Here is a 27649-nt window from a genome sequence, read left to right as displayed (position 1 = left end):
AATTCCTGCCTCCAGAACTGTGAGAAATAAATGTCTGTTATTTAAGCCATGTAGTCTATGATAGTTTGTCATAGCAGCCCAAGCAGGCTGAGACAGATGAGGCCCTTATCTCCCATAGCGTGACCCCATTAGTGCTGGGCAGTGCTGGGCCTGGGCGCAGGGGAAGGCTCAGCTCAAGGCTGGTGGGGCTTGAATGTGGAGCCTGCTCTACCTCTCCCTCGCTGGGGGACTTTGACCAGTCCCTTAGTCTCAGCAGGCCTCCGAGTACATGAGGGGATGACAGGGATGATGACACAGATGGCCCTCGACTTTGGCTACATTGGATGCCCCAAGCCCAGTATCAGTCCAGCTGGGTGGATCCAACTGCCCTCAATGGCTGTGGGTCCCTGGGTGAGGTCTTCCTACAAGGGCAGGCTGTCACACTTTCACTCGAACCACGGCTTTGATTGACCAAGGAAGGTTTGGAGGTTGGGAGTTTGCCACCTCCCAGCTGTGTGACCTCAGGGACTTTGTGTGGTACAGTAAACATAGATTTGGTCTTTGTCTGCAGCTCTTGCCACAGAGCTCCTAAAACCATTGGAACTTCCTGAGTGATAGAGTGATAGGAGTGTCTTCTAAAGTTCATAACAAGCCCCTTCCAACCTTATCTGAGCTTATGCTGTTGAGGTGCCTTCTGGCAAGGCCCATAGGTGGCTTCAGGATGGAGCTGCTCCCAAGGAAGCGAGCCCGGGTTAGAGGGCTGGGATGCTAGGCCCTCCCTGCCTCCACCTCACCAGTGCTCCCCGCAGCTGTCCCTGAGTTGTACCCTTTCTTTCTTCTTCTTCTTCTTCTTTTTTTTTTTTTGAGATGGAGTCTCACTCTTATTGTTTAGGCTGGAGTGCAGTGGCGCGATCTCAGCTCACTGCAACCTCTACCTTCCAGGTTAAAGTGATTCTCCCGCCTCAGTCTCCCAAGCAGTTGGGATTACCACCATGCGCCACCATGCCTGGCTAATTTTTGTACTTTTAGTTGGAGACGGGGTTTCACCATGTTGGCCAGGTTGGTCTCGAACTCCTGACCTCGGGTCATCCACCCACTTCAGCCTCCCAAAGTGCTGGGATTACAGGTGTGAGCCACCGCGCCCGGCTGGTTGTACCCTTTCTAACAAAACTGTTATGGTAAGTATGGCACTTGCTTGAGTTCTGTGAGTTGTTCTAATGAATTATCAAACTTGTGTGTGTGTGTATCATGGGAACCCCAAAATTCAGTTAGCAGGACACAAGTGTAGTAGCTCGGGAACCCCATTTGTGGCTGCTGTCTGAAATTAGGGGTCTTGTGAGATTGAGCCCCTAACTTGTGGGGTCTGTGCTTACTCCAGTTACTCAGTTCAGGAATGAATTGATTTTAAGATACCAGTTGGTGTCAGAAAAGTGGAGAATTGGGTGGTGTTGGGAAAAAAAATCCCACTTTGCTTCTCTGAGCCTCAGTTTCCTCTTCTGTAAAACAAAGGCAATAAGGCCTCCCTTGCAGGGTCAGAAGAGACAATGTGCCTGGCCCAGAGCAGATTCAGCAAGCAGCCAAGGCCCCTCCAGCAGGATTTCGTGTCCATACCTGTGAGGGCACTGGGTGGCCCGCCTCATCTGTGACGCGGACTCTAGGGAAACCAACAGTCAGGGTGACGACGGTGGTGACTGTCCAGGCCAGCGGGTTGTAGACCGAGGCAAAGTGTCCTGCAGGCCCTGCACCTGCACACAGAGAAGAGGCTTTGCTTGTGCCATGTGACTCACCTTCTGGAATGGGGTGCTCACTGGGTGCCCCTCAGTATGAGGGAAACTGAGGCGGGTGAGACGCAGCCCTCCAGAACTCCCAGGGGAGCGGGGAAGGGGGCAGGCAAACAGGTGTTTCCCACAGACACAGCGTGGGCTACATTCTGCAGTCTGGCTTCCAGGGCAGGGCAGGCGGAGGGGCTCGCAACATAAGGTGTCCGCGTTGCCCTGGAGAACTGAGGTTCTATTTGCTCCTCACACATCTCTATCAGCCTGTTTTACCAATGAGGAAACAGGTCCAGAGAAGTACAGCCACCTGCCCAAGGTGACCCAGCTTCTAAGGCCTGGTTCCAAAGCTTTGAGTGCTGGGCACTGTGAGCCACCAGAGAATTCTCTGGAGCCCAGAGGGTCAAGTCCATTGCCTAGCCTGGCACTTGAGGGCCCCACAGGGTCCTGTGATGAGGACCTGGCCTGTTTTCTGTTGCATCCTACCAGCCCGTGTGTGTGAGCTCTGGCCACGCCCAAGAACCCCCGGATCCCTGAACCCAGCACATACTTCCAGCCTCCCTCCCTCTGCCTGGGCTGTTCCCTCTGCCGGGGACACCTTTCCTGGTCTTCTCTACCTAGTCACAGCTTGGGGAAGCCTCTCCTGTGTGTCCATTGGAATGACAGCTCCTCAAAAGGCCCCACCTGGCAGTGAAGCCAGACCCCAGCTGAGAGCTCCCATTCTGCCACTGTCTCTTCCACCTGGCTGGTGTTCCTAAGGCCAGGGGGCCTTCCAGAGCCTGCAGGTTGGATGGAATTACACACAGACAGAGACAGGAGGGGAAGGGCATGTTAGGTGCTAGGGCAGTGGGCAGGCCAGAGCTGGGACACTAAGAAGTCCAAGGCAGTCAGGTGCGGTGGCTCTTGCCTGTGATCCCAGCATTTTGATAAACCAAGGTGGGAGGACCACTTGAGCCCAGGAGTTAGAGACCATCCTGGCAACACGGCGAGACTCTGTCTCTCCAAAAAAAATAAATAAATAAAACAATGAGCCAGGTGTGGTGGTGCATGCCTGTAGTCCCAGCTACTTGGGAGGCTGAGGCGGGAGGATTGCTCAAGCCCAGGAGTTTAAGGCAGCAGTGACCCATGATTGGCACCACTGCACTCCAGCCTGGGTGACAGAGCGAGACCCTGTCTCAGAAAACAAAAAACAAGAAGGAAGTGCAAGATGACCAAGTGCAGGCTGTGGGTGGGACCTAGGGGCCTATGCACAGAAAAGTCTCATGCAGGCGGAGGGCCGCCAACCTGTCTTCATTTGTCCGGGATCTTCCCAGTTTGGAAACCCCTCAGTCCCAGGCACACTGGCACGGGATCAGTCACTCTACACATGGGAAACCTCACAGTCAAAGAGGTTGGTCCCATGGCTGCCCTGCTGTCATCTCAGTCAAGTGGAGTTTGGGAGGGAGTGCTGGGAGCCAGGAAGGGACCAGGTCCCTGAGGACACTGGCGTACTCTCTACAAGGCTGGGCAGCACCGGGTTCAGGTTCAATCCCTGCTCTGCTCCTTCCTACCCAAGTGGCCCTGGGCTAGCATATAACTTGAGTCTGTTTCCTTGGCTGTAAAATGAGGACAGTAACCATTCCTATTTTGTACAGATTTTGTGAGGCATTAAATTCAATACTGCACGAAGGGTATTTTGAGCTTAGTAAATGCTCAAAACATGTTAGCTGCTATTTCTGGCTCTTCTTGTAACATCACCAACCCTTCCTCATTGCACGGATGAGCAAACAGAGGCTGGGAGGACTGAAGCCACCTGTCCGAGCTCTCCCCATGGGGAAGGGCGACATGGGCAATGTGGACTCAGAGTCTGGAGCTGGGGTCATTGAGCTCCTCCCCTGACCCCCTCAGGCTCTCTCTTCATAAAGGGGCCACAGCCTCCCTGCAGGTCCTGGCTCACCCGAGCTGGCCGCGGTGGGTGCCTGGGGCTGGAGCTTGTCTAGGACGATGGAGGCCATCAGCTTGCGCATGCCCAGCATCCCTGAGGCCAGGTGCGTCACGTACATGTCTCTCACCTTGGGAGACTCAGTCCCAGTGATGGCATCATGGTGCTGGACCTGCAGCAACCCCCGGGGGGGAGGAAGAACAGGATCAGGACCTGACTCTGGGAGGCACCTACGAGGCACCTACTAGGTGCTGGCTCTCATTCTGGCTTGCCAGGTGCCAGTGGAGAAGTGGGGAGTCCCCGCCATTTTACAGAAGAGGGAACTGAGGCCAAGAGAAGCTGAGGAGATTGCCCCACTTTTCCTGCCCTTGTGGGAACTCATTGTCCCCCATCTCTGGACCCCCTGCTCTGACGGACCCTAAAGTCACCTGATTTCTCCCACAACACAATGACATGTTCTGCCAGCAGTTCCTTTTGGGGAACTGTTACAGGGTCATGGCTGGTGCGACCCTTTTTAGGATAGGTGACTGAGGACAAGTTACAGGCTGTCTTGGGTCTATTTTCCCATCAGTAGATAGGGGATGGGTGGAGACGGACGCTCATGAACTGGCTATTCAGTAGCCACTGCTCCAAGCAGCCTGTGCACACCAGCACATCCAGTTGCCCCACCGTCCTCCTGAGCTAGCTCGTTGTTCTCATTGTACAGGAGGGAATTAGGTCTCGGGTGGGCGTGGGAATCACGTGCCTGACGTCACACCGCTGAGCCGAGATTTGGATGCAGGCAGGGCTGTGGGACACAAATGCCACTCCACCTTGTCCTTTATCCCTCTTGCTAAACTGCTACAAAGCTTCATGAGACCACCAGCTGGATGGATCAGGCTGTGGTCCCAGCCTTGGCCTGGGTTCACCATGCACCGGCCTTGTAACCAAAGGGAACCTCGTTTTCCCTCTGTAACACGGGGCCTCTAGTGCCCCAGGGCTGGGAGGATTGGCTAGGATAAGGCGGGGGAGGTGCGCAGCATGGGGGGTTCCAATCCTGCCACTGTGGTTAAGTGTGGTGTTACCTCGGAGACGGCCCAGCGAAGCTGCTGGAGCTGCTGCAGGGCCCAGGCCGGATCCAGATGCCCACGGGGGGCCGGCCACATGTAGCGCGTGAACATGGACTCTCCGGCATACAACAAGGCGCTGGCTCGCCGGGCCAGCCCCTTCAGTGCGCTGCGGGACGTGTAGAAGCCCGTCCAGGCCTGGAATGGTTCTGGGAGACAATGGAAGACAGTGAGCTTGAGACGGCCTGACCCAGAAGTCTGCTAAGCTCCAGCCCTGGAAGAGCTGAGAAGCTAGGGCTGCAGAGGCAGCCTCTGCCAGGATCACCCAAGGAGGCAGGCTGGGCAGGCAGTGAGCCCAGGGCTTGCGGCTCCCAATTCAGGGCTCCTCCCATAGCCAGACTAGGCACTGCCCAGAAAGCCCTGGGTAGGCCCTGGGCAGGGCGGGAGAGGCAGGCTGCACTGGGGCAGGTGGGGTGGGGTGCTGAAGGTTGGTGATCGGAGGCAAGCCCAGGGTGCCTAGGAAACACAGGACAGCTGTGTGAGCAAAGGGCCTGGGAGACCCAGCGGGGAAGAGGAGGAGCCAGGTGGGCAGGACCCTGCTGAGAAGGGCCTTGACCACACAAAGGCCTTCATGTGTAATATGGGCATGGGGAGGCCAGGACAGGCATGCGTTTCAGCAGGGATTCTCTGGGCGTCCAGGGAGGATGGATGGTAGAAGGCAGCAAGGGCTCAGAGACCCCAGGGAGCCACTGTCCTGATGCAAAACAGAGAGGATGAGGATGCCCAGGGCCCATGCAGGAGGCAGGAGGGCTGAACCTCTCCAGGGAGTAGCTGTCTGTCTCAGAAGGGAGCTTCCTACTGCTTCTGCTTTCCTGCTCCTCGGGGTCTGGGATGTGCCCAGATTTGCCTTGATTCCTTGTTCTTCCCCCACTGGTCCTGGACCAGACTGGGAGGGGTGGTCACATGGCCCAGGGGACAGGCCATAGCCTGTGGGTCAGATGGGATCCTTCACAGCTTTGCAGCCATTTTGAGAGTGGGTGGTGAGGCCCGATTCCATTCAGTCTGGCAGGCGCTCCACAGCCTCAGCGATCACCACCACACCATGCCCGCCTGGACACCAGGCCCACCTGGACAGAGCCACACCCAACTTGACTCGGGTGTATCCCTACCCGCTAGATGTAGCCACACTCACAGTCACTACCCCACCCACCTCACCATTAGCCATGCCCACATTAACATGTCTCCTCCTGCCCTGATTACAACCATACCCACATCCATGGACATCCCCCAACCCCTGTGTGTAGCCCCACCTGCCTCCAACGTGGTGTCAACAGCAGGGGCTGGAGACTATGCAGCTCCACTGGTCACCATGCAGACCCAGAGAGGCAGGACTAACCCAGGTCATGGGTGAGTCAAGGCAGTGCCCAGGACAGAATGAGCCCTGCAGCTGGAGTCCATCTGTGGCATCTCTTTGGAAGGGAAATGTTATGGTTTGAATATCCCTCCAAAACCCATGTTAAAATTTAATTGCCATTGTGACTGTATTAAGAGGTGGGATGCTTAAGAGGAGATTAGGCCACGAAGGCTCTGCCCTCATGAACAGATTAATGTCATTGTCATGGGACTGGGATTGTTAGAAAAGCAAGTTCAACCCCCTTGTCTTAATGTCATTGTCATGGGACTGGGATTGTTGGAAAAGCAAGTTCAAGCCCCGTTCTTTTGCACTCAGCCTTCAGTCATGGGTGATGCAGCAAGAAGGCCCTCTCTAGACACCAGCCCTCCACCTTGGACTTCCCGGCCTCTACACCTGTAAGCCAAAGAAATTTCGTTTCCTTATCAATGATTCATTCTGTGTTATTCTGTTATAGCAGCACCCAAAGGGCTAGGACACCAGCTGAGCCCAGCCTCTGTGCTGGGCAGGAGGCTGAGAGCGCTTCCTCTCTTTGAATTTTCACAGCAACCCAATCTATGGACAAGGCACCACAAATGTCCCCCTTCGGAGACAGGGTGGTTTCATGACTTGCACACGGCCAGGGAGTAGAGGCTCACTCATAGCCAGCCCTCTTAGCTCTCAGGCTGTGTTGCTGGTGGCCAGCCCAGTTCTGGCCTGAGGACACAGGCATGATGCACAGGAGGTGCCCAGTAATCACTGTGCAGTAATGACTGAGCCTGAGTCATCCTCAGCATCAGGAAAAGCTTCCTAGAGGAGGTTTACGTGGAACTCATGCAGGAAGAGAAGGTGGCGGAGGCTGCTCCCAGCAGGAGGCACTGCCTGTGCAAAGGCCAGAGGCAGGAAACTGCATGTGTGAGCAATGGTGAGAGGCTGAACCCTGTGGGAACCAGGGGGTGCATGTGGTGGCCAGGACGTCCAGGTGGAGTGAGCAGGTGGGGGCCAGTCTCTGCCCCTGCGCCCCACACAGGTCCTGCCTGGCACCCCTCCAGGGCTTGGAGAGCAGTGCCGAGCAGACACTGAGGTGGGCAGAGGGTACATGGACTATACTCTCCCTGCCACCAAACTACCACCCCAGCCCCTGGAAGCCTGTACCTGTGGAATAGGGCAGGAAGTCATGGTGGTCGCGGACACGCCAGGTGACATTGAGAGCATGCAGGGCACGGAAGTAGTCGCCCAGTGTGGCGTACTGCACTGAGACACCGAGCTCGGCAGCGTGGCTGTTGATGTGGTCCAGCAGTGGGTCCATGTTGGCGAACTGCACCGAGGCATTGAAGAACTGCTTGTCACATCCCTGTGGGGACACGGGAGCAACACCATGTGCCGTGGGAGCAGGGCGCTCGCCCAGCAGGGGTGGGCTCATCACCGCCCCCCACCGGCTGCCCTCCCAGTCTTCAAAGCGGCCAACAGGGGCCCCAAACCAGCTCCCATAGCAGAACCCCCTGGGCATCTTGGTTTTTTTTTTTTTTTCTTTTTGAGACAGAGTCTCACTCTGTCACCCAGGCTGGAGTGCAGTGGCTTGATCTCAGCTCATGCAACCTCCGCCTCCCGGGTTCAAGCGATTCTTCTGCCTCAGCCTCCCTGAGTAGTTGGGATTACAGGCATGCACCACCACACCCGGCTAATTTTCATATTTTTAGTAGAGACAGGGTTTTACCATGTTGGCCAGGCTGGTTCCGAACTCCTGACCTCAGGTGATCTGCCTGCCTTGGCCTCCCAAAGTGCTGGGATTACAGGTGTGAGCCACCGCGCTCGGCCCTGGGCATCTCTTGAGGCCCATCAGTGTTAGTACTTATCCAAATCATTATAATTAATGATTACTAATTATTAGAATATAATGATTAATAACAACAATAATAACCATGACTCAGTTACTGACCTTAAGCTTGCCTTCAAAAGGGCAGTCATGGATTAAGAAGGCAGGCTCTGGGGCCTGCCTGACTGGGTCTGAACGCAAATTCCACCCCTTCCTAGCCACCCTGCTAAGGAACTCTGTTGCCTCAGGAAAATTCCTTAACCTCTCTGGCCCCTGGTTCCCTCAACTGTGAAACGGATACCAGCCTGCTTCCCAGGCTCAGTGGTGCCAATTAGATGGATAAGACAAATCTATCCCATGGGGCAGCGCCCAGCACATAGCAGGTACTCACTAAAGGTTAGCTGTGACGATGGCCACGACGTGCCGGGCACCGGCCTCCTGGGAACACTCCACCTCTCACCAAGCCTATGAAGCCTGCTGCCACCCCCCCATTTTACAGCTGAGGCAACTGAAGCTCAGTGGACTGACTCTAAGGCATGCAGTGCCTGAGCCGGGAGCCAGGTTTCCAGCCCAGGTGGGGAGGAGAGCAGAGTGGGAGCTGGAGAGGCCAGTGTGGGTGAGGGTGCTTTTCCAGGTGGGGGAGGGGCTGGTAGAGTGGGAGAGGCCCAGGGGTCTGCAGGGAAGGAGGATGGAGCCACTGGGCTGAGCATGGCCGCCTAGCCGGATCTGGATAGGGTGGCCCTGGGTGCAGGGGCTAGGGCTTGCATGGTGCTCCTTGGGCTGTGTTGAGGGCACAGGGCCTGGGACTCCACCTTACCCAGGGCCAGAGGACGTGGGGTGTCTGGAACCAGGCGGCCCTCTGCTTCACGTTGGCCACCAGAGCCTCAGCATAGAGATTGATGTTGGCTGGGGTGACAGGCTCACTCATGTTGGGGTACACCCCCTCTGGGGGAGGCTTGGGGAAGACGGCCACGCCATTCCAGTAAAATCCTGACCTGTGCGAGGGCAGAAGGTTAGGGGAGAAGACACGAGCTCTGTGGACAGCCAGGGCTCACGCCCAAGTCCCACATTCTCCCAGTCTTGGCACCTTGGTGCATCATTTCACCCAGAGCCTGAATTCCCCCACTCCATGACCGACGCTGGGCCACAGAAGATCTGTTTGCTCATTCACGCAGGCCAACTTCTTGCCCATCAGACCCCGGGTCCCAGGACCCCAAAGAGGCCAGGGCCCTGGTGAGGCAAGTGAGGCCCTGGCCTAGGGCACAAAATTTATGGGGGTGCCTCAAATCTTAGTAGTTGAGACAAATGGTATTTTAATGCAGTACTTTAAAAAATTAAAATTAATGCAAAAAAGCCATGAGGAACAAAATGTCAGAGTTTTAAATAAAGACAGGCTCAGTATTTAACATCTTTCTCTGTTTGCCTTAGGCTGGGGGTGTGGAGAACCCCCAGTTAGTTAAGTGCCTTCCTTGCTCACACTGTGCAGCCGCGGGGTAACAGCCGTGGAACCCTTGTCTGGAACTCTCCAACCTGGGCAGCCCCTTCCAGCATTCCCACCTCTGTTTCTTTTACAGACAGGGTCTCGCTCTGCTGCCCAGGCTGGAGTGCAGTGATATGATCACGGCTCACTGCAGCCTCGAAATCCTGGGCTCAGGCCATCACCTCAGCCTTCCCAGGAGCTGGGACTACCACCATGCTCGACTTATTTTTAAATTTTGTGTAGAGACGAGGTCTTGCTCTGTGGCCCAGGCTGCTCTCAAATTCCTGGGCTCAAGCAATCCTCCCACCTCGGCCTCCCAAAGCATTGGGATCACAGTCATCAGCCACCAGCAGTCACCTCTAGCCTCACCAAGCTTTAGTCTCGCTGGTAGACTGCGGAGCGGGTTGTTGTGAGGATTAAATGTAAGTCATTTATGGAAAGGAGCTAGAAACAGTGCCGGGCACAGAGGAGGGCTGACAAGCGGCAGGGACCGCTAACGAATCCCGGCCGGCGTTCTTCACTGCCTTTGCCTTGCCTGGTGTCTGTCCTCTTCCAAGAGAGGCTAAGCACCTGGCCAGGGCAGAGCGTGGATTTGAACCCAGGGCCGTCTGACTGCACAGAGACTAAGGCTGGCTGCTGCCACCATGTGGAGGCTGCGGAGCCGGTGGCCTCAATCCATCGCTGGCTCCACCACTTCTGCCAGCTGTGGGACCTGGGGTGGGCTGCCGTGCCTCGGTTTCTCCTTCTGTAAGATGGAGCACTCACAGCATCTCGGTCAGGGGGCCACTGCGAGGGTCTATGAGGTATCACAGGGAGAATGCTCGGAACAGGCCCTGGCTCATGGTGGGTGCTTGGAACAGCGAGCCAGGAACGTGCATGTGGGCCCACTGCCTACCCTCTCTGCCCCCAGGGGGTCCTGGTCCATGGCTCCATACTCCTGGTCCCCACTCAGTCTTCACCCAAAGCCTTCTGGGGAAGAAGGTGTACAGCGAGGCTAAAATCCCATGTGCTTCTTGACATCTGAGCCTTGAAGGTCCCCAGGGGTCTAGGACTCCCCTGCTGTCATCTGATAGCTTCCACCAGCAGAAAAGTCCTCTTGTCTAGCTCTTCCACTATCAGTCGGACCCGCTGCACCCCACCTGGTCCTTCACACAACAGTTTCCACCTCCCTGCCAGCTGGTGAACTTATTCAGATGAGCCACTCACGTCCTCTGCAGGAGCCAGAGGGCACCTGCCCTCTTGCTGCTACACAGCTGCCCCTGCGTGTTCAGTCTGCTCCACAGTGCACCCCCATGGGGCCTCGGCGTGCAGGGTGTGGTGATTGTATGTGACAAACAGAAACTGCTGTGGATGTCACCTGTGCTGGGTAGGGTGGTGTGTATTCAACCATCTACCGTTTAGGGTGAGGACCCCTCCCTCACCACGGGGTGAATAGGAGGTGATTGGACAGGGGCAGCTCTGCAAGACAAGGATGAGCAGCGATGTATTCCCGGGGCTCTGCAGGCCCCTCCCTCTCCCACTCTTCCATGCTTTTTTTTTTTTGAGATGGAGTCTCATTCTGTCACCCAGGCTGGAGTGCAGTCACAATCTTGGCTCACTGCAACCTCCACCTTGCAGGTTCAAGTGATTCTTCTGTCCCAGCCTCCCGAGTAGCTGAGATTACAGGCACCGCTGCCACGCCTGGCTAATTTTTGTATTTTTAGTAGAGACAGAGTTTTACCAGGTTGGCCAGGTTGGTCTCAAACTCCTGACCTCAAGTGACCCACCTGCCTCGGCCTCCCAAAGTGCTGGGATTACAGGCATGAGGCAGCGCACCCAGCGAAGATCTCATCCTTTAAACAATCCTCTGTTGGGACAGGGACTCATAACAAGAAGCAATTCGGAGTCACACAGAACTGGAGTCAAATCCTGCCTCCCCTACTTACCAGCTGGGTGACCCTGATCTGGTCACTTACCCTCTCTGAACCTCAGTTTCCACATCTGTAAAATGGGGTTGATAACCCCACCCACTCTGTTGGGGAGGCTTAAGAATGGGAAACCATGTGTGGAAATGCTTAAGGAGCTCTTGTCAAAAACTGCAGAATAGGGCTGGGCACGGTGGCTCATGCCTGTAATCCCAGCACTTTGGGAGGCTGAGGCAGGTGGATCATCTCAGGTCAGGAGTTTGAGACCAGCCTAGATAACATGGTGAAACTCCATCTCTACTAAAAAGACAAAAATTAGCTGGTGGTGGTGGTGGGCGCCTGTAATCCCAGCTACTCAGGAGGCTAAGGCAAAAGAATCGCTTGAATCCAGGAGGCGGAGGTTGCAATGAGCCAAGATGGCGCCACTGCACTCCAGGCTGGGCGACAGAGCAGAAACTCTTGTCTTAAACAAACAAACAAAAACAAAACTGCAGAAGAGCTGCAGGGGCTGGGCAGACCCTGCTGTCTGAGATCCCAAAGGCACTGCGGAAGGGCACGTACCTATTGGAGAAAGGGATGTGGGACGGGGTGCAGTAGCTGTACTGGTCCATGATGTGCGTGAAGATTTCCTGCTGCTCTGAGAGGGATGGCGACCCTCGCCACACGAACTGCAGCCCCTGCAAACCGAGGAGGAGAGTGAGGCTGGAGGGGCCATGTGGCTGCCCCAGCTCCACTTCCCTCAGCCCCATCTGGGTGTCTCCTGCCTGTCCTCACCTCGGCCCTCCCTCAGTGGTTCAGGGACGAGATCTCCCCTGCCGTTTCCTGTCTAAGACTGGCTGTGGGATTTGCCCTCTGGAAGCCGTGCTCATTCACCCCACTCACTCCTCAATGCAGGATTTTCTCTGCCAAAGCCTGTAGAATCAGCACCTTCTAACTCTGCTTGAATGCCCCCAGGTGCAGGAAGCTCATTACTTCTCACCAAGTGTGCAGTTTATTTTTTATATTTTTTTTGAGACGGAGTCTCACTCTGTCGCCCAGGCTGGAGTGCAGTGGCATGATCTCGGCTCACTGAAACCTTCACCTCCTGGGTTCAAGTGACTGTCCTGCCTCAGCCTCCCGAGTAGCTGGGATTACAGGCGCCTGCTACCACGCCCGGCTAATTTTTGTATTTTTAGTAGAGACGGGGTTTCGCCATGTTGGCCAGGCTGGTCTCGAACTCTTGACCTCATGTGATCCACCCGCCTCACTCAGCCTCCCAAAGGGCTGGGATTACAGGCGTGAGCCACTGTGCCCAGCTGCAAATGGGGTCTTTACAGAAGTAATCAAGTTAAAATGAGTTCATTAGGGTGGGTCCTAATACAATAGGATGGGTGTCCTTAGAAAAAGGGAAAATTGAGACACAGACATGCACACAGGGAAGATGATACGGGGCACTGGGAGAAGCGGGACATCCACAAGCCAAGGAGAGAGGCCTGGAGCAGCTCCTTCCCTCGCACCTTCAGAGGGAGCATGGCCCTGTCGACACCTTGGCCCTGGATGTGCAGCCTCCAGAACCATGGGACAATATGTTTCTATTGCTTAAGTCACCAGTCTGTGGTCCTTTGTTATGGCAGCCCCAGCAAATGATGACACCATCCCATAAGGTTGCTGTGAGGGTTAAAAGAAATGCAGGATGAAGGTAGGCACCAGTGGCTCCCGCCTGTAATACCAGCACTTTGGGAGGCTGAGGTGGGTGGATCGCTTGAGACCAGGAGTTTGAGACCAGCCTGGCCAACATGGTGAAACCCCGTCTCTACAAGAAACACACAAAAAATTTAGCTGGGCGTGGTGGTGCTCACCTGTAATCCCAGCTACTTGCGGGGCTGAGGCACAAGAATCGCTTGAACCCGGGAGGCAGAGTTTACAGTGAGCCAAGATTGTGCCACTGCATTCCAGCCTGGGCGACAGAGCAAGACCCTGTCTCAAAAAGAAAGAAAGAAAGAAAAGAAAAGAAAAAGAAATGAAGGATGAGTAGGGCCTGGTACCAGGCCTGACACTCCCAAGGGCACAACCGAAGGCAGCGTCTACCAAGGTCGTTGTTGCTACTTAAGTATCGTAATAGTTGCCCACAAACCTGAAGAAACACAGTATCTCTGCTAACTGTTCTCCCAGCTAAACACGCCCTGCCATTCCTCTGGTTGTCAACCCCTGCTTACTGAGTGCCATTCTGCTCTAGTCCCTGTGGGAGGCCCACAGAAGGGGTCAGCCCTGCCTCAGGCCCAGCTGATGGGGATAGGGGTCTGGAAGCAGGAGGCAGCCAAACTGCCTGCAGCTCTGTGAGAAGCTGGGCGTACAGGGAGGGGGGTCCTCCTGGTGGGGGAGGCTACAACAGCAAAGGCTAGGGGACAGCCCCGTGGTCTACGCAGCTCTCAAGAATTCCCGAACACTCTGGCATAGAGCAGCAGCTTTCTACCATGCTCTAATCCAAGGAAGGAAGGGAGGAGCAGTCGCTGGGTAGCAGCAGGCACGGCACACCACTCACCCGGGCCTCCTGCATGGCTGCCTTCAGGTCGTAGTCGATCCGGGAGCCGAGGTGAGCGTTGAAGCCTGCCAGCGCGAATAGGGTGGGGGTCGTGGCAGAGGCGCCAAATGGGTCAACGTGCCAGGAGAACTGTGGCCGGATCCCAAATGTTTCATAGAGAAACCCGTGTCCTTCTGCAAAGACAGCATCACCCTGCTGGTGCCTGGAGGGTGGGCCTGTGCCTCCCAGCCCCACGCTCACCCAGGGGAACCTGCCTGTCCAGTGGGTTGCAGTGCCAGCAAGGTCATGCTGAACTGCAGAGGCGAGGGTGTTAATTATTAACTTTTAATCATGGTGAAGTACATATAACATACAATTTACCACCTTAATCATTTCTAAGTGTATAGTTGAGTAGTGTTAGTACATTCACACCGTTATACAACCACCACCACCATCCTTTTCCAGAACGTTCTCCTCTTCCCAAATTGAAGCTCTTGTCCTCATTAAATACTAGCTCCCTCTGCCCCTCCCCAAGCCCCTAGCACCCCCATTCTACTCCCTGACTCCATGAATTTGACAACTCTAGATATCAGTGGAATCACACAGCATTAGTCCTTCTGTGACTGGCGTATTTCACTCTGCGTAATGTCCTTAAGGTTCCTGCATGTTACAGCATGTGCAGGGGTGAGGATTTTTGTGTGAACTTGGATAGAGCACTGATTTTGATGATGCTATGGAGGTCTTGGACATCACCAACAATAAAAGGTTAAAAGTGAACTTCAAACCTAAGTGTGTGGTGGTTCAAAAGATGTCCAAGGCCAGCAATGTGGCTCATGCCTGTAATCCTGGCACTTTGGGAGGCTGAGGTGGGAGGACTGCTTGAGCCCAGGAGTTTGAGACCAGCCTGGGCAACAGAATGAGACCCCATCTCTACACATGCACACAAAATTTTAAAAAATTAGCCAGGCGTGGTGGCACATGTCTGTAGTCTCAGGTACTTGGGAGGCTAAGGTGGGAGGATCACTTGAGCTCAGGAGGTTAAGGCTGCAGTGAGCCATGATCCCACCACTGCACTTCAGCCTCGGTGACAGAGTGAGACTGTCACAAACAAACAAACAAACAAAAAAGAAAAGACATCCATAAATCATTGCTACTTCTTCAAGAGATGAGGCTTAGGGCCTAGAGGGTGGCCAGACTCAGTGACTCACTTCTAACAAACAAAAGGAGGCAGAAGTACCTGTGTGTCCCTGAGGCGAGAAGGTGCAGGGCATGTAGCTTCTACTGTGGCCGCTCTTGCCTGCTCTCCTGGGTCACTGCTCTGGGAGGCCAGCCGCTGTGCCATGAGCAGTCACATGGCAAGGCACCAAGGCCTCCTCTCACAGCCACAGGAGCCAGCCTGGAGTAGACCCTCCAGCCCCAGTCCAGCCCTCAGATGTCACTGCCCCACCTGACTCCTTGACAGCAACTTCTCAAGAGGTCCTGAGCCAGAATCCCCTGGCTAAGCCACTCCTGAGCTCCTCACCCATAGGAGCTGTAGATACGAAATGCTTGTTTTCAGAAGCCCCTGAATTTGGGGGCAATTTACTACATGGAAATAGATCATGAATACAAAGGGCTCCATGCCAGAATCACCCAACCATTCATTTATTCATTTATTACTTAAGAGCCACCATAGTAAACCAGATATTGGGTTCAGTGCTGCAGGGAGAAAGAAAACCCCAGACTTGTATAAGGCATTGATTAATGTTCCCCAAGTCCTTCCCCGAAATATAATCTTTTTAACACCTTGAGAGATGTTCACTTTAAGACTGGTGAACAACACCTCAGAGAACTCTCATAACTGATCTAGAGTCCAACTGCCTTTCACTGACGAACTCGCAGTCCTGGGGACCCTGGCTGAGGCTCAGACGATGCCTGGGATGCGGGGAACAAGCAGCGGTCAGACCCATGAGTAAGGCCAAGACAGGGCAGGGGGTGACTGTGGGAGGTGAGGGGTGGGGCTGATGTCAGGGGCACAGCGGAGGTGACGGGATCAGGAAGAGCTTGGACTAGGATGTGGCCGGAGGCTGTGCATGTGTAAGCAGAGGATGGAGAAGGAGCAGCCAGAGGGTCGGGGGAGCACAGGGGGAGTGCTAGCTGCAGGATGAAGGAGGGCAACAGCATAGCGCTGAGAGGAGCCAGGAGCTCTGGAAGGTGCGGCCTCGCACCAGACAGGGCAGCCAGTGGGGGCAGGCTGACGGCTGCCAAGTCAGCACCCCTTCTTCACTGGCAGAAACTTCCCTCTGTTCAGGGGGCACTATGCCCAGCCTCAAGGGATGAATCACAGTTGATCTAAGCCAAATGTGGCACGCACACTCCCTCCTGTCAGATACTTGTTCTCTCAGTCTGTCTGCCAGCTGGAGGAGCATTGTTAAGTAATGAACTGGGTGGGAGGCCATCAAGCTGAGCCGGCTCCAGGCCTCGGGGGTTCCTCCGTCAGCAAACCCAAATCCAACTCAGTGTAAACAGGAAAACAGAACTTAAGCTTGACCCATCGGAAACTGCCAACCAACCTCTAATGAGGGACTGTTTACTGTAGGCAAATGTTTTCTTTGTCTTACTTTCAGGAGCACCTTATAGAAGTTTCTCCCTCATATTCCCTTAGTGGAGCCCTGAACGGCTCACAGTCTAGTCCTTCCTGATTCAGGAATCACTGTTGGTTCAAATAAATGCTAACATTTGAGCGTGTCTGTTTATCCAACAGAATAGACCATGGGTATAGAGAGCCCCCTCTCTTCCTTTTACTGCCTTGACTGTGGTGTCTGGTAACATGATGCCTGCAGCTATGGCAGCCATCTTGTGACCACAAGGGTAAGGACATGAGAATCACAGATATCAAGGTACTGCAGAACCAGTCCCAAACTATCCCCATCTTGTTAAGTAAACAGTAAATGTTCTTAAGACTCAAGTCGCTTTGTTACAAGTAGTTAGACATGCATGAGTCGGGCAGGGGAGGGCTCTTCCCCCACCCACTAGGAATGTTGGGTGATGGTTTGGCAATTATCATATTGCCTCTCTAAAAGTAACAAATTGGCAGCCAGCACTAGGGAGAGGGCATTTCCTGATGGTCCACACCTGTTGCACTAACGTGTTAATTGAATGCAGGTGCCAGGGAGACACAACATCCCAGGCATGTGGATTAAGAGACAAAATGGTGGAGTTTGACCTTCCAGGGGCACTCCACTGGAAAAGGGAAGAAAGGGTCAGATAGGCATGCATGCAACTTCCTAAACACACTGCGTGTGCTTACCTCCCAAGGGTAAGGAGGTCACTGTGCGTGTGGGTAGCCCAGCCTAAGGGAAGAATCATGGGAAAGGGGACCGACCTATAAAGTCCTAGGATCAAGGATCAACACAGCACTTGACCTTCACGTGCCCACTTGGGACTCTTCCAAGCATACTTTCCTTTCTTTCTTGTTTTAAAGCCTTTTTAAATAAACTTCCACTTCTGCTCTGAAACATGCCTCAGTCTTGTTTTCTGCCTTATGCCCCTCAGTTGAATTCTTTCTTCTGAGAAGGCAAGAACTGAGGTTGCTGCAGACCTGTACGGATTAGCTGTTGGTAACTTGGGTACCTTCCACCAGTAACAGCTTTACTCAGGTTTTCTGGCCCTCTAGCAGAGAGCATTCCTGAGACTTCAGGGTGATTCATGACCAAAACTGTTAATTGGCCTCTGATATACATTCTGTCCTTCTTCCTTTTAGTATCAGAACCACACACTCCTTCTTGGTTTCAGCAGGGCACATGGACTCCCAGCCAGAGACTATATTGGTCAACACAGTGGACTCCATCTTAAAAAAAAAAAAATTGAAGAGACAATTTAAGTGTGTTTTTAATACTGCTGGGGGCCGGGCTTGGTGGCTAACGTCTGTAATCCTAGCATTTTGGGAGGCCAAGGTGGGCAGATCACTTGAAGTCAGGAGTTCAAGACCAGCCTGGCCAACATGGTGAAATCCCCATCTTTACTAAAAATATGAAAATTAGCTGGGCATAGTGGTGCATGCCTGTACTCCCAGCTACCCAGGAGGCTAAGGCATGAGAATTGCTTGAACCCGCAAGGCAGAGATTGCAGTGAGCCGAGATTGCGCCACTGCACTCCAGCCCGAGTGACAGAGTGAGGCTCTGTCTAACAACAACAACAACAACAACAACAACAACAACAGCAACAACAACAGCAGCAGCACTGCTGGAAGGAGTCAGACAGACCAGAGAAGGTGGAAGAGAGTCTGTGACACAGGAGAGGGATCGCTGATTGAGTGGGAGGGGAGTGGGGTTGGGGTGCAGGGCTTAGAGCTTGGGTTTGAATGGCCAGGACAGCAGTGGTCATCCAGGATGGCCCAAGGTGTCTCCTTGACTCTCGCCTGGACCCTGTGCCTCTCAGCAGCTCTGAGGCGGGAGCTGGGCTCTCTCCCCTCAGGATAGGGGCGGGGGTTCTTTTCCGCTGGCACCTGCCACTCTGCTGGGAAGGTGTCCCTTCAGGGAGGGGCACGAAAGCTCTTACCCCCGGGGGCTGCTGCCCACACCCAGCTTTTCCCTGTCACTGCAGTGCTGGGAACAAATGCTTTTCCCCTCACTAGAAATGTCACATCTAAAATTAAGGTGGTGTTGGCGTGCCTGCCGGGAGCAGGAGTTGGGGAGGTAAAGGCTGGAAAGGTGAGCTCACGGGCAGGCCCGGCGTCCCAGGCCCTGGCGGGCAGCCAGGCGTGGGTCTTGGTTGAGGAGATGCTTTGGCACCCCAGATACCCCAAGAAGAAGGTTAGAGGTCTAGAGGCTGCGCCAGCCTGATCCTGTCTTCCTTTGCTGTCCAGGGCCTGTCCTGAGGCAGGGGCTCCACCAAGGTGAGATGGAGATGAAGGGCCTGGAAGCAGTGAGGGGTGATCCAGCCTCTCTCACTCCAACATATCTGAGAAAACCAGCCCGATGTGGACACAATTCACAGCCAGAATGCCTGGCACATCTAAGATGGGCGGTCTGAAGAGGCCACCCACACACTCTTCCCCCGCCCTAGGGACTACAAGTTAAGGCAAGAGCCCAGGCCAGGCACACGTGGGCTTGAGCGCCAGTTCTGCTCCCTACTGCATACAAACCCCACACCTCTCTATACCTCAGTTTCCTCATCTGTCAAATGGGGCTGTGAACAGTACCACCTGCTACCAGGCTGTTCTGAGGCAACTAAGAGCACATAGGAAAGCGTTTGGCTCAGCCATGAGGGAGACGGGCTCCGCCACAAGTAACCTTCCCGACTTGGCTGGGCTAGAATCAGATCTGGGTCCCATCACTTAGCTGGCGGTGGGCACATTTTGATAGCATTTGAGCCTCAAACTTCTTTACGAATAAGCATTTGTAAGATTACCCATCTACCAGATTGCCCTGAGGACAGAAAAAAATACGTGTACATCTTGTACCTAGAACAAGGTGGTTATCATGAAAGGAACCCACGTGTCTGTCCCCTGAGAGCCCCATGAGCTTGGACAGGTTTGGAAATGGAGCCTCACAGCATCCGCTCTCTCTCATGTCTCTGGGGGCTCTTCCTGCCCCAGAGCGACACAGCCTGAGGTTCCCTGGGGCTTCCAGTTGCCAGGGCAGACCTGCAGGGTCAGCACTGGGGTATCAGCACTTAGGCATGGTGGGCTGAGGCCAGAGGCGAAGTACCCCAGCGGTGGGTACCCTCAGGGCAGGGCAGTTCAGCGCCCACCCCTTGCCCAGCCTTGCCCAGTGAGCAGTGCTCTGGGCCAGACCGTATGCTGGGTGCTGAGATGAGTCAGATGGGGGTCCCTGCCAGGGGCATCCTGAGGTTCAGTGGTTGGGGGGGAGGTGACACAAAACTGCAGAGACTCAGGTATTTCCCACGGGAGGGGCTTCTCAGCTGTGTCTTGAGGAGGAGGGTAGAGAACGAGGGGGAGCACTGCATGAAATGGCACAGGTAAGAAACGGCCCCAGAGCCTCCTCGCTGGCGCGGGGCAGGAGGCAGGTGGGGGACACGCCTACAGCATCACATGTGCCCTGGCAGTGGGTCTGTGAGGGGGTGTGGGGGAAGTCTGTTGGGACGGATCCCTTGCCCATACTTCACACGGGGGAGTGAAAGAGCAGGCGCTGTGGAGTCAAGGAGCCACAGCAGGCGGCTGAGGGCAAGGTGCTCACTCTGAACCTCGCTCTCCTCCCCTGTTACCTCTGGGCCTGTGAGAATGCATGGGGACAAGCAGGGGCTGAGCTTCTGGCCGCAGGAGGAGCTCTGTCTGTAGGGCTGTGTCCATCACACCTCCTTCTCGTGGAAAGGCAAGTCTGGGGCTTAAGCAAAGTCCAGATGTAAGGCAATAAGAAACTGAGACAGGGGAACACTCCAGATTACGGAAGAGAAAAGGGAGAGTGCCAAAAACATCCTTTGATAACACTGCACTCCGCCTGGATGTTTTACAAATGGGGAAATCAGGGCCCATGCTGTAGTGGAGTGACTGTGGACTTGGAGCTTCAGTCCCTAGGCCTGGACTCAAGTCCTGGCCATCTGCCCTGGAGAGAGTCACTGCGTTTCTTTGGGTCTCAGTTTCTATGTCTGCAAAATGAGACTGGGCATCACCATGCCTCACCATCAGCCTGCCAGTAGGATTGGCTGGGGTGTCACTGTGAAAGGCATTTGGTAAGCAGTGGGTAGAGTGCCCCACGGCACTGTGGGTGTTGGTGCTGAGGACGGTGGACACGATGGTGAGGGACCTGGTCGTGGTGGTGGTGGTGATGATTGTGGAGGTGATGGTAGTAATGGATGTGGTGATGGTGGTGGTGACAGTGATGGGTAGTGATGGTGGTGATCATGGTGACAGTGTTTTGGAGGTGGTGGTGGTGATGGCAGTGGTAGTAACGATAGCAGTAGTGGTGGTCATAGTGGTGGTGAAGGGTCATGGTGATGGTGATGGTGGTGGTGGTGGTAGTTGTGGTAGTTGTGGTGGTGGTGGTGATGGTGGTGGTGGTGGTAGTGACGATGGTGGCAGTGGTAGTGGTGGTGATAGTAGTGATGGTGGTGGTGTGGTGGTGGTGATGGTAGCGGTAGTGATGGTCTTTGTGGTGGTGAAGTGGTAGTGATGTGGTGGTGATGGTAGTAGTAATGGTCATTGTGGTGGTGAAGGGTGGTGGTAGTGATGGTGGTGGTGGTGGTAGTGATGGTCATTGTGGTGGTAAAGGGTGGTGATAGTGATGGTGGTGGTGGCAGTGGTGGTGGTGGTGTTGGTGGTGGTGGTGATGGTCACTGTGGTGGTGAAGGGTGGTGGTGGTGATGGTGATGGTAGTGGTTGTGATAGTAGTAGTAATGGTCATTGTGGTGGTGAAGGGTGGTGGTAGTGATGTGGTGGTGGTGATGGTGGTAGTGATGGTCGTTGTGGTGGTGAAGGGTGGTGGTAGTGATGGTGGTGGTGGTAGTGGTGGTGGTGATAGTTGTAGTGATGGTCATTGTGGTGGTAAAGGGTGGTGACAGTGATGGTGGCAGTGGTGGTGGTGGTCGTGGTGGTGGTGGTAGTGGTGATGGTAGTGGTAGTGATGGTCACTGTGGTGGTGAAGGGTGGTGGTGATGGTGGTGGTAGTGGTGGTGGTGGTGGTAGTAGTCATGGTCATTGTAGTGCTGAAGGTGGTGGTGGTAGTAATAATGAAGGTGGTGATTGTGATGGAAGGCAGCAAACATTTACTGAGCATTTACTAGGGAACCCACATCCTACCAAAGTGCTTTATTTGAATTATCGCAATTTAATAGTCACAACAACCCTTTGAGGTAGGTATTACCATCAAACTCGTTTTATCTATGAGGAAACTGAAGTTACATTCCTTTCCAGGGTCACAGAGGAGGGAATTGGCAGAGCCAGGATATACTGAGACCACCTGACTCCAGAATCCATGCTCTTAACCCCCATGTTCAACTTCCTCGGTGAGGCATGAATACGGCACTAGCAAATCACTGTTTTCACTGGTTAACATTCCCCCACCCCACTAAGAGGGGCAGACAGAGCTCAGAACCTGGGGGTTCCCATACCGTGTCCCAGTCCCACTGGAGGTCCTGAGGGACCCTGAGTGCAGGGTAGGGTGGCCAAACCTGTGAGCTGCAGGATCTGGTCATCAAGGTGCGTCACAGCCTCGTCATGCATGACCTGGCCTCCGATGACAAATTCCAGGCGTCCTTCTTCTAGGAGCTGGCGGACCTTGACATGGGCAGGCAGAGAGAAAAAAGCCAGTTACAGCTCCTGAGCATGGCTGGGTCTGTGGGGGACACGCTTACAGCGCCACTCCCTACCCTTGCTTACTCTGCAAAAGCAGGGCAGTGTCTGTCCTGGTCCACACTGTGTCTCCACCACCTAGAAATCACGCAGCCCTCAGGGGGCATTTGAGATATATATTTGTATATATAAGATTTTCTGAAATCTTATTTTATTAAATAATTCTAAACTTTAGAAAAGTTTCAGAAATAGAACAAACAGCTCCCATATCCTTTCCCAGGGTTCACTCATCACTACCGTTTTTAACCTATTTGCTTAACACCCCCGTCTCTACACACATAACACCTTTATTCCACCTTTGCTGCTAACCAAGTTAGCAACAGCATGCCCTTGATGCTACGCACTTCAGTATGTGTACACACAGCTGTTTATAGGTGGTGCCTTTGGTTTGTTGCTTAAGGTACACTATTTGTAAACCATTCACTCAACAAATGTTAACTGAGCACCTAGTACACAACCAGCACTGTTCAGGCACTGGGGGTTCAGCAGTGAATGAAGCAGGCAAAAATTCCTGCCTCCAGGGAGCCCCGCCACAAGTTTCCTGCCCAGGTCTTCACTGGGCCGTGCAGGCCATGCTTCTCTTTGAGGGCTAGGAGACAGACCACTGGGTTTGGTGGGGTCCACCTGAAGAAGCATGGGCCGCCCACAGGATACCCTGGAAAGGCCTGCCTTGAGTCAGGCATGCCGGGCCCAGAATCCCACCTGCCGCTTACAAGCTGTGTGACCGCAGGCCAGTAGCCTGCCCTCTCTGAACCTGGAACATCTCTTTAACTCAAGGTAACAACCCCACTATCTGGCAGCATCAAGTGGCCATTGGATGTCCGGCTCCTTCCCGTGACTCTGGTGGGACCTGGTAGATACCCTGCTCTCTCTTCTCGGCTTCACTCCCTTGAGCAAGTCGCTTGGCGTCTCTGAACTTTATGTTCAGCAACTGTTCTGAAGGCAGGTGGATACCGGGGAGGAAACTAGGAACCCCCGAATATCGTCCTGGGTGCTCACACCAGGGCTTCAACCTTGGCATGACCTCTCTGCAATGGGGCGATCACCCCCGCTTAATGGAAGTGGAATGTGCGGTTCACAGAGGCTAGTCGTGTCCCCCGGTGCGGGGGCAGGATGGGACCCAGGCTGCCTCACTGTGCAGCAGGGACTCTGACTCTCCATCCTGTATGAAGTAACCTGCTGCCTACCCTCGAACCACAGGGACTGTCGCACCCTCATCAAGGGTCATCAGACCCCGGGCCCAGGGGGCCAGGCAACTAACACAAATGAGAGAAGAGGGTGAGGGCTCGGGGACACCAGGGATGCCTGGTGTCAGAAGGCACTGCTGACTTAGTGCCAGCTGGCACGGAAGTGCACACCTGGGTTGCCAGAGCTGGCAGTTTTTTCAAGAATAGACAGAAATTCAGGATTAAATTGAAAGCAATCTCTCCCAGGCATGGAACTGACCATAAACTTTGATCTAAACAAGGCTTGTGAACAGCCCGGTGGGGTTTTGGCCCCGTGGTTTACGCCAGCCTGGCCCTGGCTAGAACTGCCCCATTGAGTTTTCCGCCTGGGTCTTCGCCAGGCCACTGGGCCAGCTGAGTCACCCGGTGACCTCGTTACCTGGTGTTTCTGCTGGTCCGAGGCGACACCATCCCACCACAGCCGGAAAAACTCCTGCTCTACCGCGATGAACCGGCGCTGCTGGCCACGGGCCAGCTCTTCCACCACTGAGGTGTAGACATTGGCGGCGTACGCCTGCATGCTTTCCTAGGGGAGGGGACAGCATCACACCAGCCCCTGTCCAACAAGACCAAGTGTCCCTGGGGCCCCTGGCATTCGCTGGGTGTGTCTGCACAGAGCTGGGTGTCTCTGTCCTTCCTTCCCTGCTGCTCACTCACCACACAGCTATTAGGCACCCGCTCCACACCAGGCTCTCCCCACTGGATGGGATCGTGCTCTCCTGGGGGAGAGGGATGGGGAAACAGACACCCTGCATGGGCAGAGACACGTGCCCTCCCAGCCCAGGGGTCAGGGACAGCTTCCCAGAGGGGTGAGCAAGCTGGGCCCTGAGCGTGCAATTGGGGGGTTGGGCCCTGAGTGTGCCATTGAGGGGCAGCACAGGAAAGTCTTAGGGCCCACTGGGGGTGTGGTCCAAAAGGCCTGCTGGGTCTGAAATGATGAAAGCTGGTGCTGAGAGGAGCTCCGCAGGCTGTCCCTGAGGTCCAGCCGTCTGCCTCCCCAAGGCTGGGAGCTCCAAGGACCAGAGCTGCGGTGTGTTCCCGTCCGAGTCCCCAGGGCCCTGCACTCGGGGTGCCCACAGAGGGCTTAAATGAATGGAAGGAGCACCGAGCAGGGAGCCAGGAGGCGTGGGACTTATTCCCGGGTGACCTTGGGCAAAGCACCAACCCTCTCTGGGCCTCGGTTTCCTCCTCTGGAAACTGGCTGTAGTGGGCATGCTTCCCCTACCCTTCACAGATGGGGAAACTGAGGCTCAGGGACCAAAGCCCCTCGCCCAAGATCCTGAGCACAACCAGGAGGTGACCATAGGTCCACCTTCACCCCTGTCCTGGGGTGCGGAGAACGCTGAGCTGGCTTCCAATATTCAGTCCCGCAGGGGACCAGCCCGGCCCCTTCCCAGCGGGCACCTGACATCCACCTGCTCTGAAGCCAGCCCCACCCTCTCCTGCTCCAGGCTTCCCTGGGAAATGGGTTACTGCTGTCAACCCCCACGCCCCTCCCCAGCCGGGAATGCAGGGGCCCCTCCAATCTGCAACACCTCCAGAAGGGGTAATGGGGGTTCAGAGGCAGGAAGTGACTGGCTCGAAGTTAGTGACGCAACCAGTCAATAGCAGCGTGGGGTCCTGAACCTACTGAGCCTCCTTCTGCGACGGCATCGGGCCCCGGGACACAAACCCACACTTGGATTCCGCGGGGAGAGGGAGGCTGCAGCCTTGGGGGCGCGCGGGGCGTCGTCGGCACCTACCTGCACAGTGTAGACCCAGCCCACGTCCATGTGGCTGTGGGGCACCACGAAGGCCTGGATGGGGTCGGTGGACTGGACCCCCGGCAGTCGCAACAACAGCAGCCGTGCCAGCAGCGGCAGCCAGCTAAGCTGCCCCATCCCTGCGGCCGGCCGGGAAGGAGCCTGGCCTACTTCCGGGTTCGCGAGGGGCGGGGCGACCGCGCGGGCGGGGACGCGGCCCATTGGCTGCGGGCGGGGGCGGGGCCCATTGGCTGCCGGCTGGACGCCCACTCCGGGAAGCGCGGGAAGGGTGAGCTGGAGGCGCTGGGCCCGCGGGGGGCAGGGCGCCTGCTCTTTGCGGTTTAGCTTTCCATCCCCGTCTCCAGCTTCCTGGCCTTCCCCCCGTCCAGCCTTTCAGCCCCATCTCCCCAAAGCCTGCCAGACTTCCCCCAACCAGAGGAGACCCCTCCTCGCCCAAAGCCCACACTCTGGTGGTGCCTCTCGGAGCGTGTGCCTCTTCGCAATACCTGCTTCCCACCCTCTGGACTCGGCTCCGGGATTCAGAGACTGCCGTTCAAAATTCAGCTCAGCACGCACCCTGTGAGCTCTGCCACCAGGAACCTTTCCTGACGACCCTTTCCCTCCTCTCCCTCCCGTCGAAACCCCCATCTGGGCGGCGCCATGGGGGACTTGTTATGGGACTGTCTCCTTTTTTTTTCTGGACAGGGTCTCACTGTCTCCCAGGCCGGAGTGCAGTGGGGCGATCAGGGCTCACTGCAGCTTTGACCTCCTGGGCTCAAGTGATCCTCCCACCTCAGCCTCCTGAGTAGCTGGGACCGCAGGCGCGCACTGCCCCGGCCAGCTAATTAAAAAAAAAAATTGTAGACATGGCGGCCTCACCATGTTGCCCAGGCTGGTCCCAAACTCCTGGGCTCAAGGCATAGGAGCGCCTCCGCCTCCCAAAGCGCTGGGATTACAGGCGTAAACCACCATGCCTGGCTCAACTGTCTCCATTTTAAGGAGGAGAACTGGCTTTCAGAGATAGTACCTGACTTGCCCGAGATCACGCAGTTAGTGGAGGAGCCAAGACAAGCTTTCTGGGTTACTGGATGGTGACCTGGGGCCACATGGGTAACCTTGCTGAGCCTCAGTGAAATGGGGCAGATCGAGGAGCTGTGAACAAAGTGAGGATGCCCCCAGGCTGAGAGCGTGAGCACAGCTCCCCTTGCCTGCACTCAGGGGAGGTGCGGTCACCTTGGTGCAGCCTGTTGGGGACTGTTGTCTGGAGCCAGCCCTGTCCACTATTCCCTGCCCCAGAAAGCAAGGGTCTGTGGCTTAGGGTTTACCATCTGAGAACCACATGGCTGTGCCCCTGCCTGGCGTTTTCTAGCGGAGCGAGAGCTGCAGCTCTGAGCAAAAGTGCTGGTCCTCTTGCCCATTCACGTAACAAATGGAAACCAAGAACAGGTTTTCCAAGCAGGTCTGCCTCCTCCTGTTCTGTCCACCCCCTCGGGACCCCTGCATCCCCATAACCTCAGGTCAGATGCTCTGAGCCTGATATGGACAGTACTCACTAACACATATCCCCATGGCCAGCCAGGCTCACAGCTGGACTCCACTCTCCGGCCTCTGCATCCAGGTGCGGCCATGTGGCTAAGTGCTAGGCAATGGGTGGGGGCGGGTGCTGTGCTCCTCTTCCCAGCTGGCCCCTAACAACCTCCTGTGGGTGAGCCCTGCTCTCTTCCTCACACACTGCCCCAGTGGAGGGCACTCTGAGGATCTCAGGGAGGTCAGAGCCACCAATGGAGGCTCTGAAGAACCACATGGAACTATGAGGTACCCAAAGAGCTGTGACAAGAGGGAGAAATAAGCTTTAATTGTGTTAAGCCACTGAGTTGATCAATAAGGCAGTGTCACAATCTTTGGCAGACTGTATTTGCCAAAGATGGGCTCCACGACATTACCCACCCCCCCCAAGCTCTTTGTGGGATTTGGTTGACAAGAAAATCCGTACTCTGTAAAATATCTCAAAAGGTTTATTCTAAGCCAAATATGAGTGGCCATGGCCTATGACACAGCCTCAGGAGGTCCTGAGAACAGGTGCCCAAGGTGGTTGGGCTATAGCTTTATACATTTTATGGGGACAGAAGTTACAGGCAAAGACATGAATCAATACATGTAAAGTATACATTGGTTTGGCCCAGAAAGGTGGGACATCTTGAAGTGGGTGGGTGGTGCTTCCAGGTCAGAGGAGGATTCAAAGATTTCCTGACTGGCAATTGGTTAAATGAGTCAAGCTTTACCTGAAGAGTTGGAGTCAGCAGAAAGAAATGCTTGAGTTAAGACAACGGGGATGTGGAAGCTAAGTTCTTGCTATGTAGATGAAGCCTCCAGTTAGCAGGCTTCAGACAGAATAGATGTGCAAGTCTCTTGGGACCTTAAAAGGTATCAGACTCTCTGGAAAAGAGCTAGTAAGGGAAGGAGATTCTCTACAGAATGCAAGTTTCCCCCACAAGAGATGACTTTGCAAGGCCATTTCAAAATATGTCAAAGAAAATTTATTTTGGGGTAAAATACTTTGATTTCCTTTGGGGCCTGCTCTCT

The 27649-nt window shown here is 54.9% G+C and overlaps 1 protein-coding gene across 1 annotated transcript in view; it reads right to left on the bottom strand.

Annotated features, from left to right (window-relative positions):
- Positions 1-25238, bottom strand: part of MAN2B2 (mannosidase alpha class 2B member 2) — a 46251-nt gene extending 21013 nt beyond the window's left edge. The window contains exons 1-10 of the mRNA XM_010370044.2: positions 25067-25238; positions 23704-23850; positions 21918-22023; positions 13830-14002; positions 11870-11985; positions 8742-8919; positions 7264-7462; positions 4737-4927; positions 3688-3844; positions 1591-1724 (exon numbers count right to left, since the gene is read on the bottom strand). Coding sequence (XP_010368346.2) covers positions 1591-1724; positions 3688-3844; positions 4737-4927; positions 7264-7462; positions 8742-8919; positions 11870-11985; positions 13830-14002; positions 21918-22023; positions 23704-23850; positions 25067-25204 — 1539 coding nt within the window. The 5' untranslated portion in view covers positions 25205-25238. The remainder of the gene's footprint in view (positions 1-1590; positions 1725-3687; positions 3845-4736; positions 4928-7263; positions 7463-8741; positions 8920-11869; positions 11986-13829; positions 14003-21917; positions 22024-23703; positions 23851-25066) is intronic.
- Positions 25239-27649: the final 2411 nt, after the last annotated feature.

The sequence above is a fragment of the Rhinopithecus roxellana genome, chromosome 2 (assembly GCF_007565055.1).
Source record: "Rhinopithecus roxellana isolate Shanxi Qingling chromosome 2, ASM756505v1, whole genome shotgun sequence".
In the NCBI taxonomy this organism is placed as follows: domain Eukaryota; kingdom Metazoa; phylum Chordata; class Mammalia; order Primates; family Cercopithecidae; genus Rhinopithecus; species Rhinopithecus roxellana.
The sequence above is the reverse complement of the archived record's forward strand: the minus strand, read 5'-3'. Positions and strand labels throughout refer to the sequence as shown.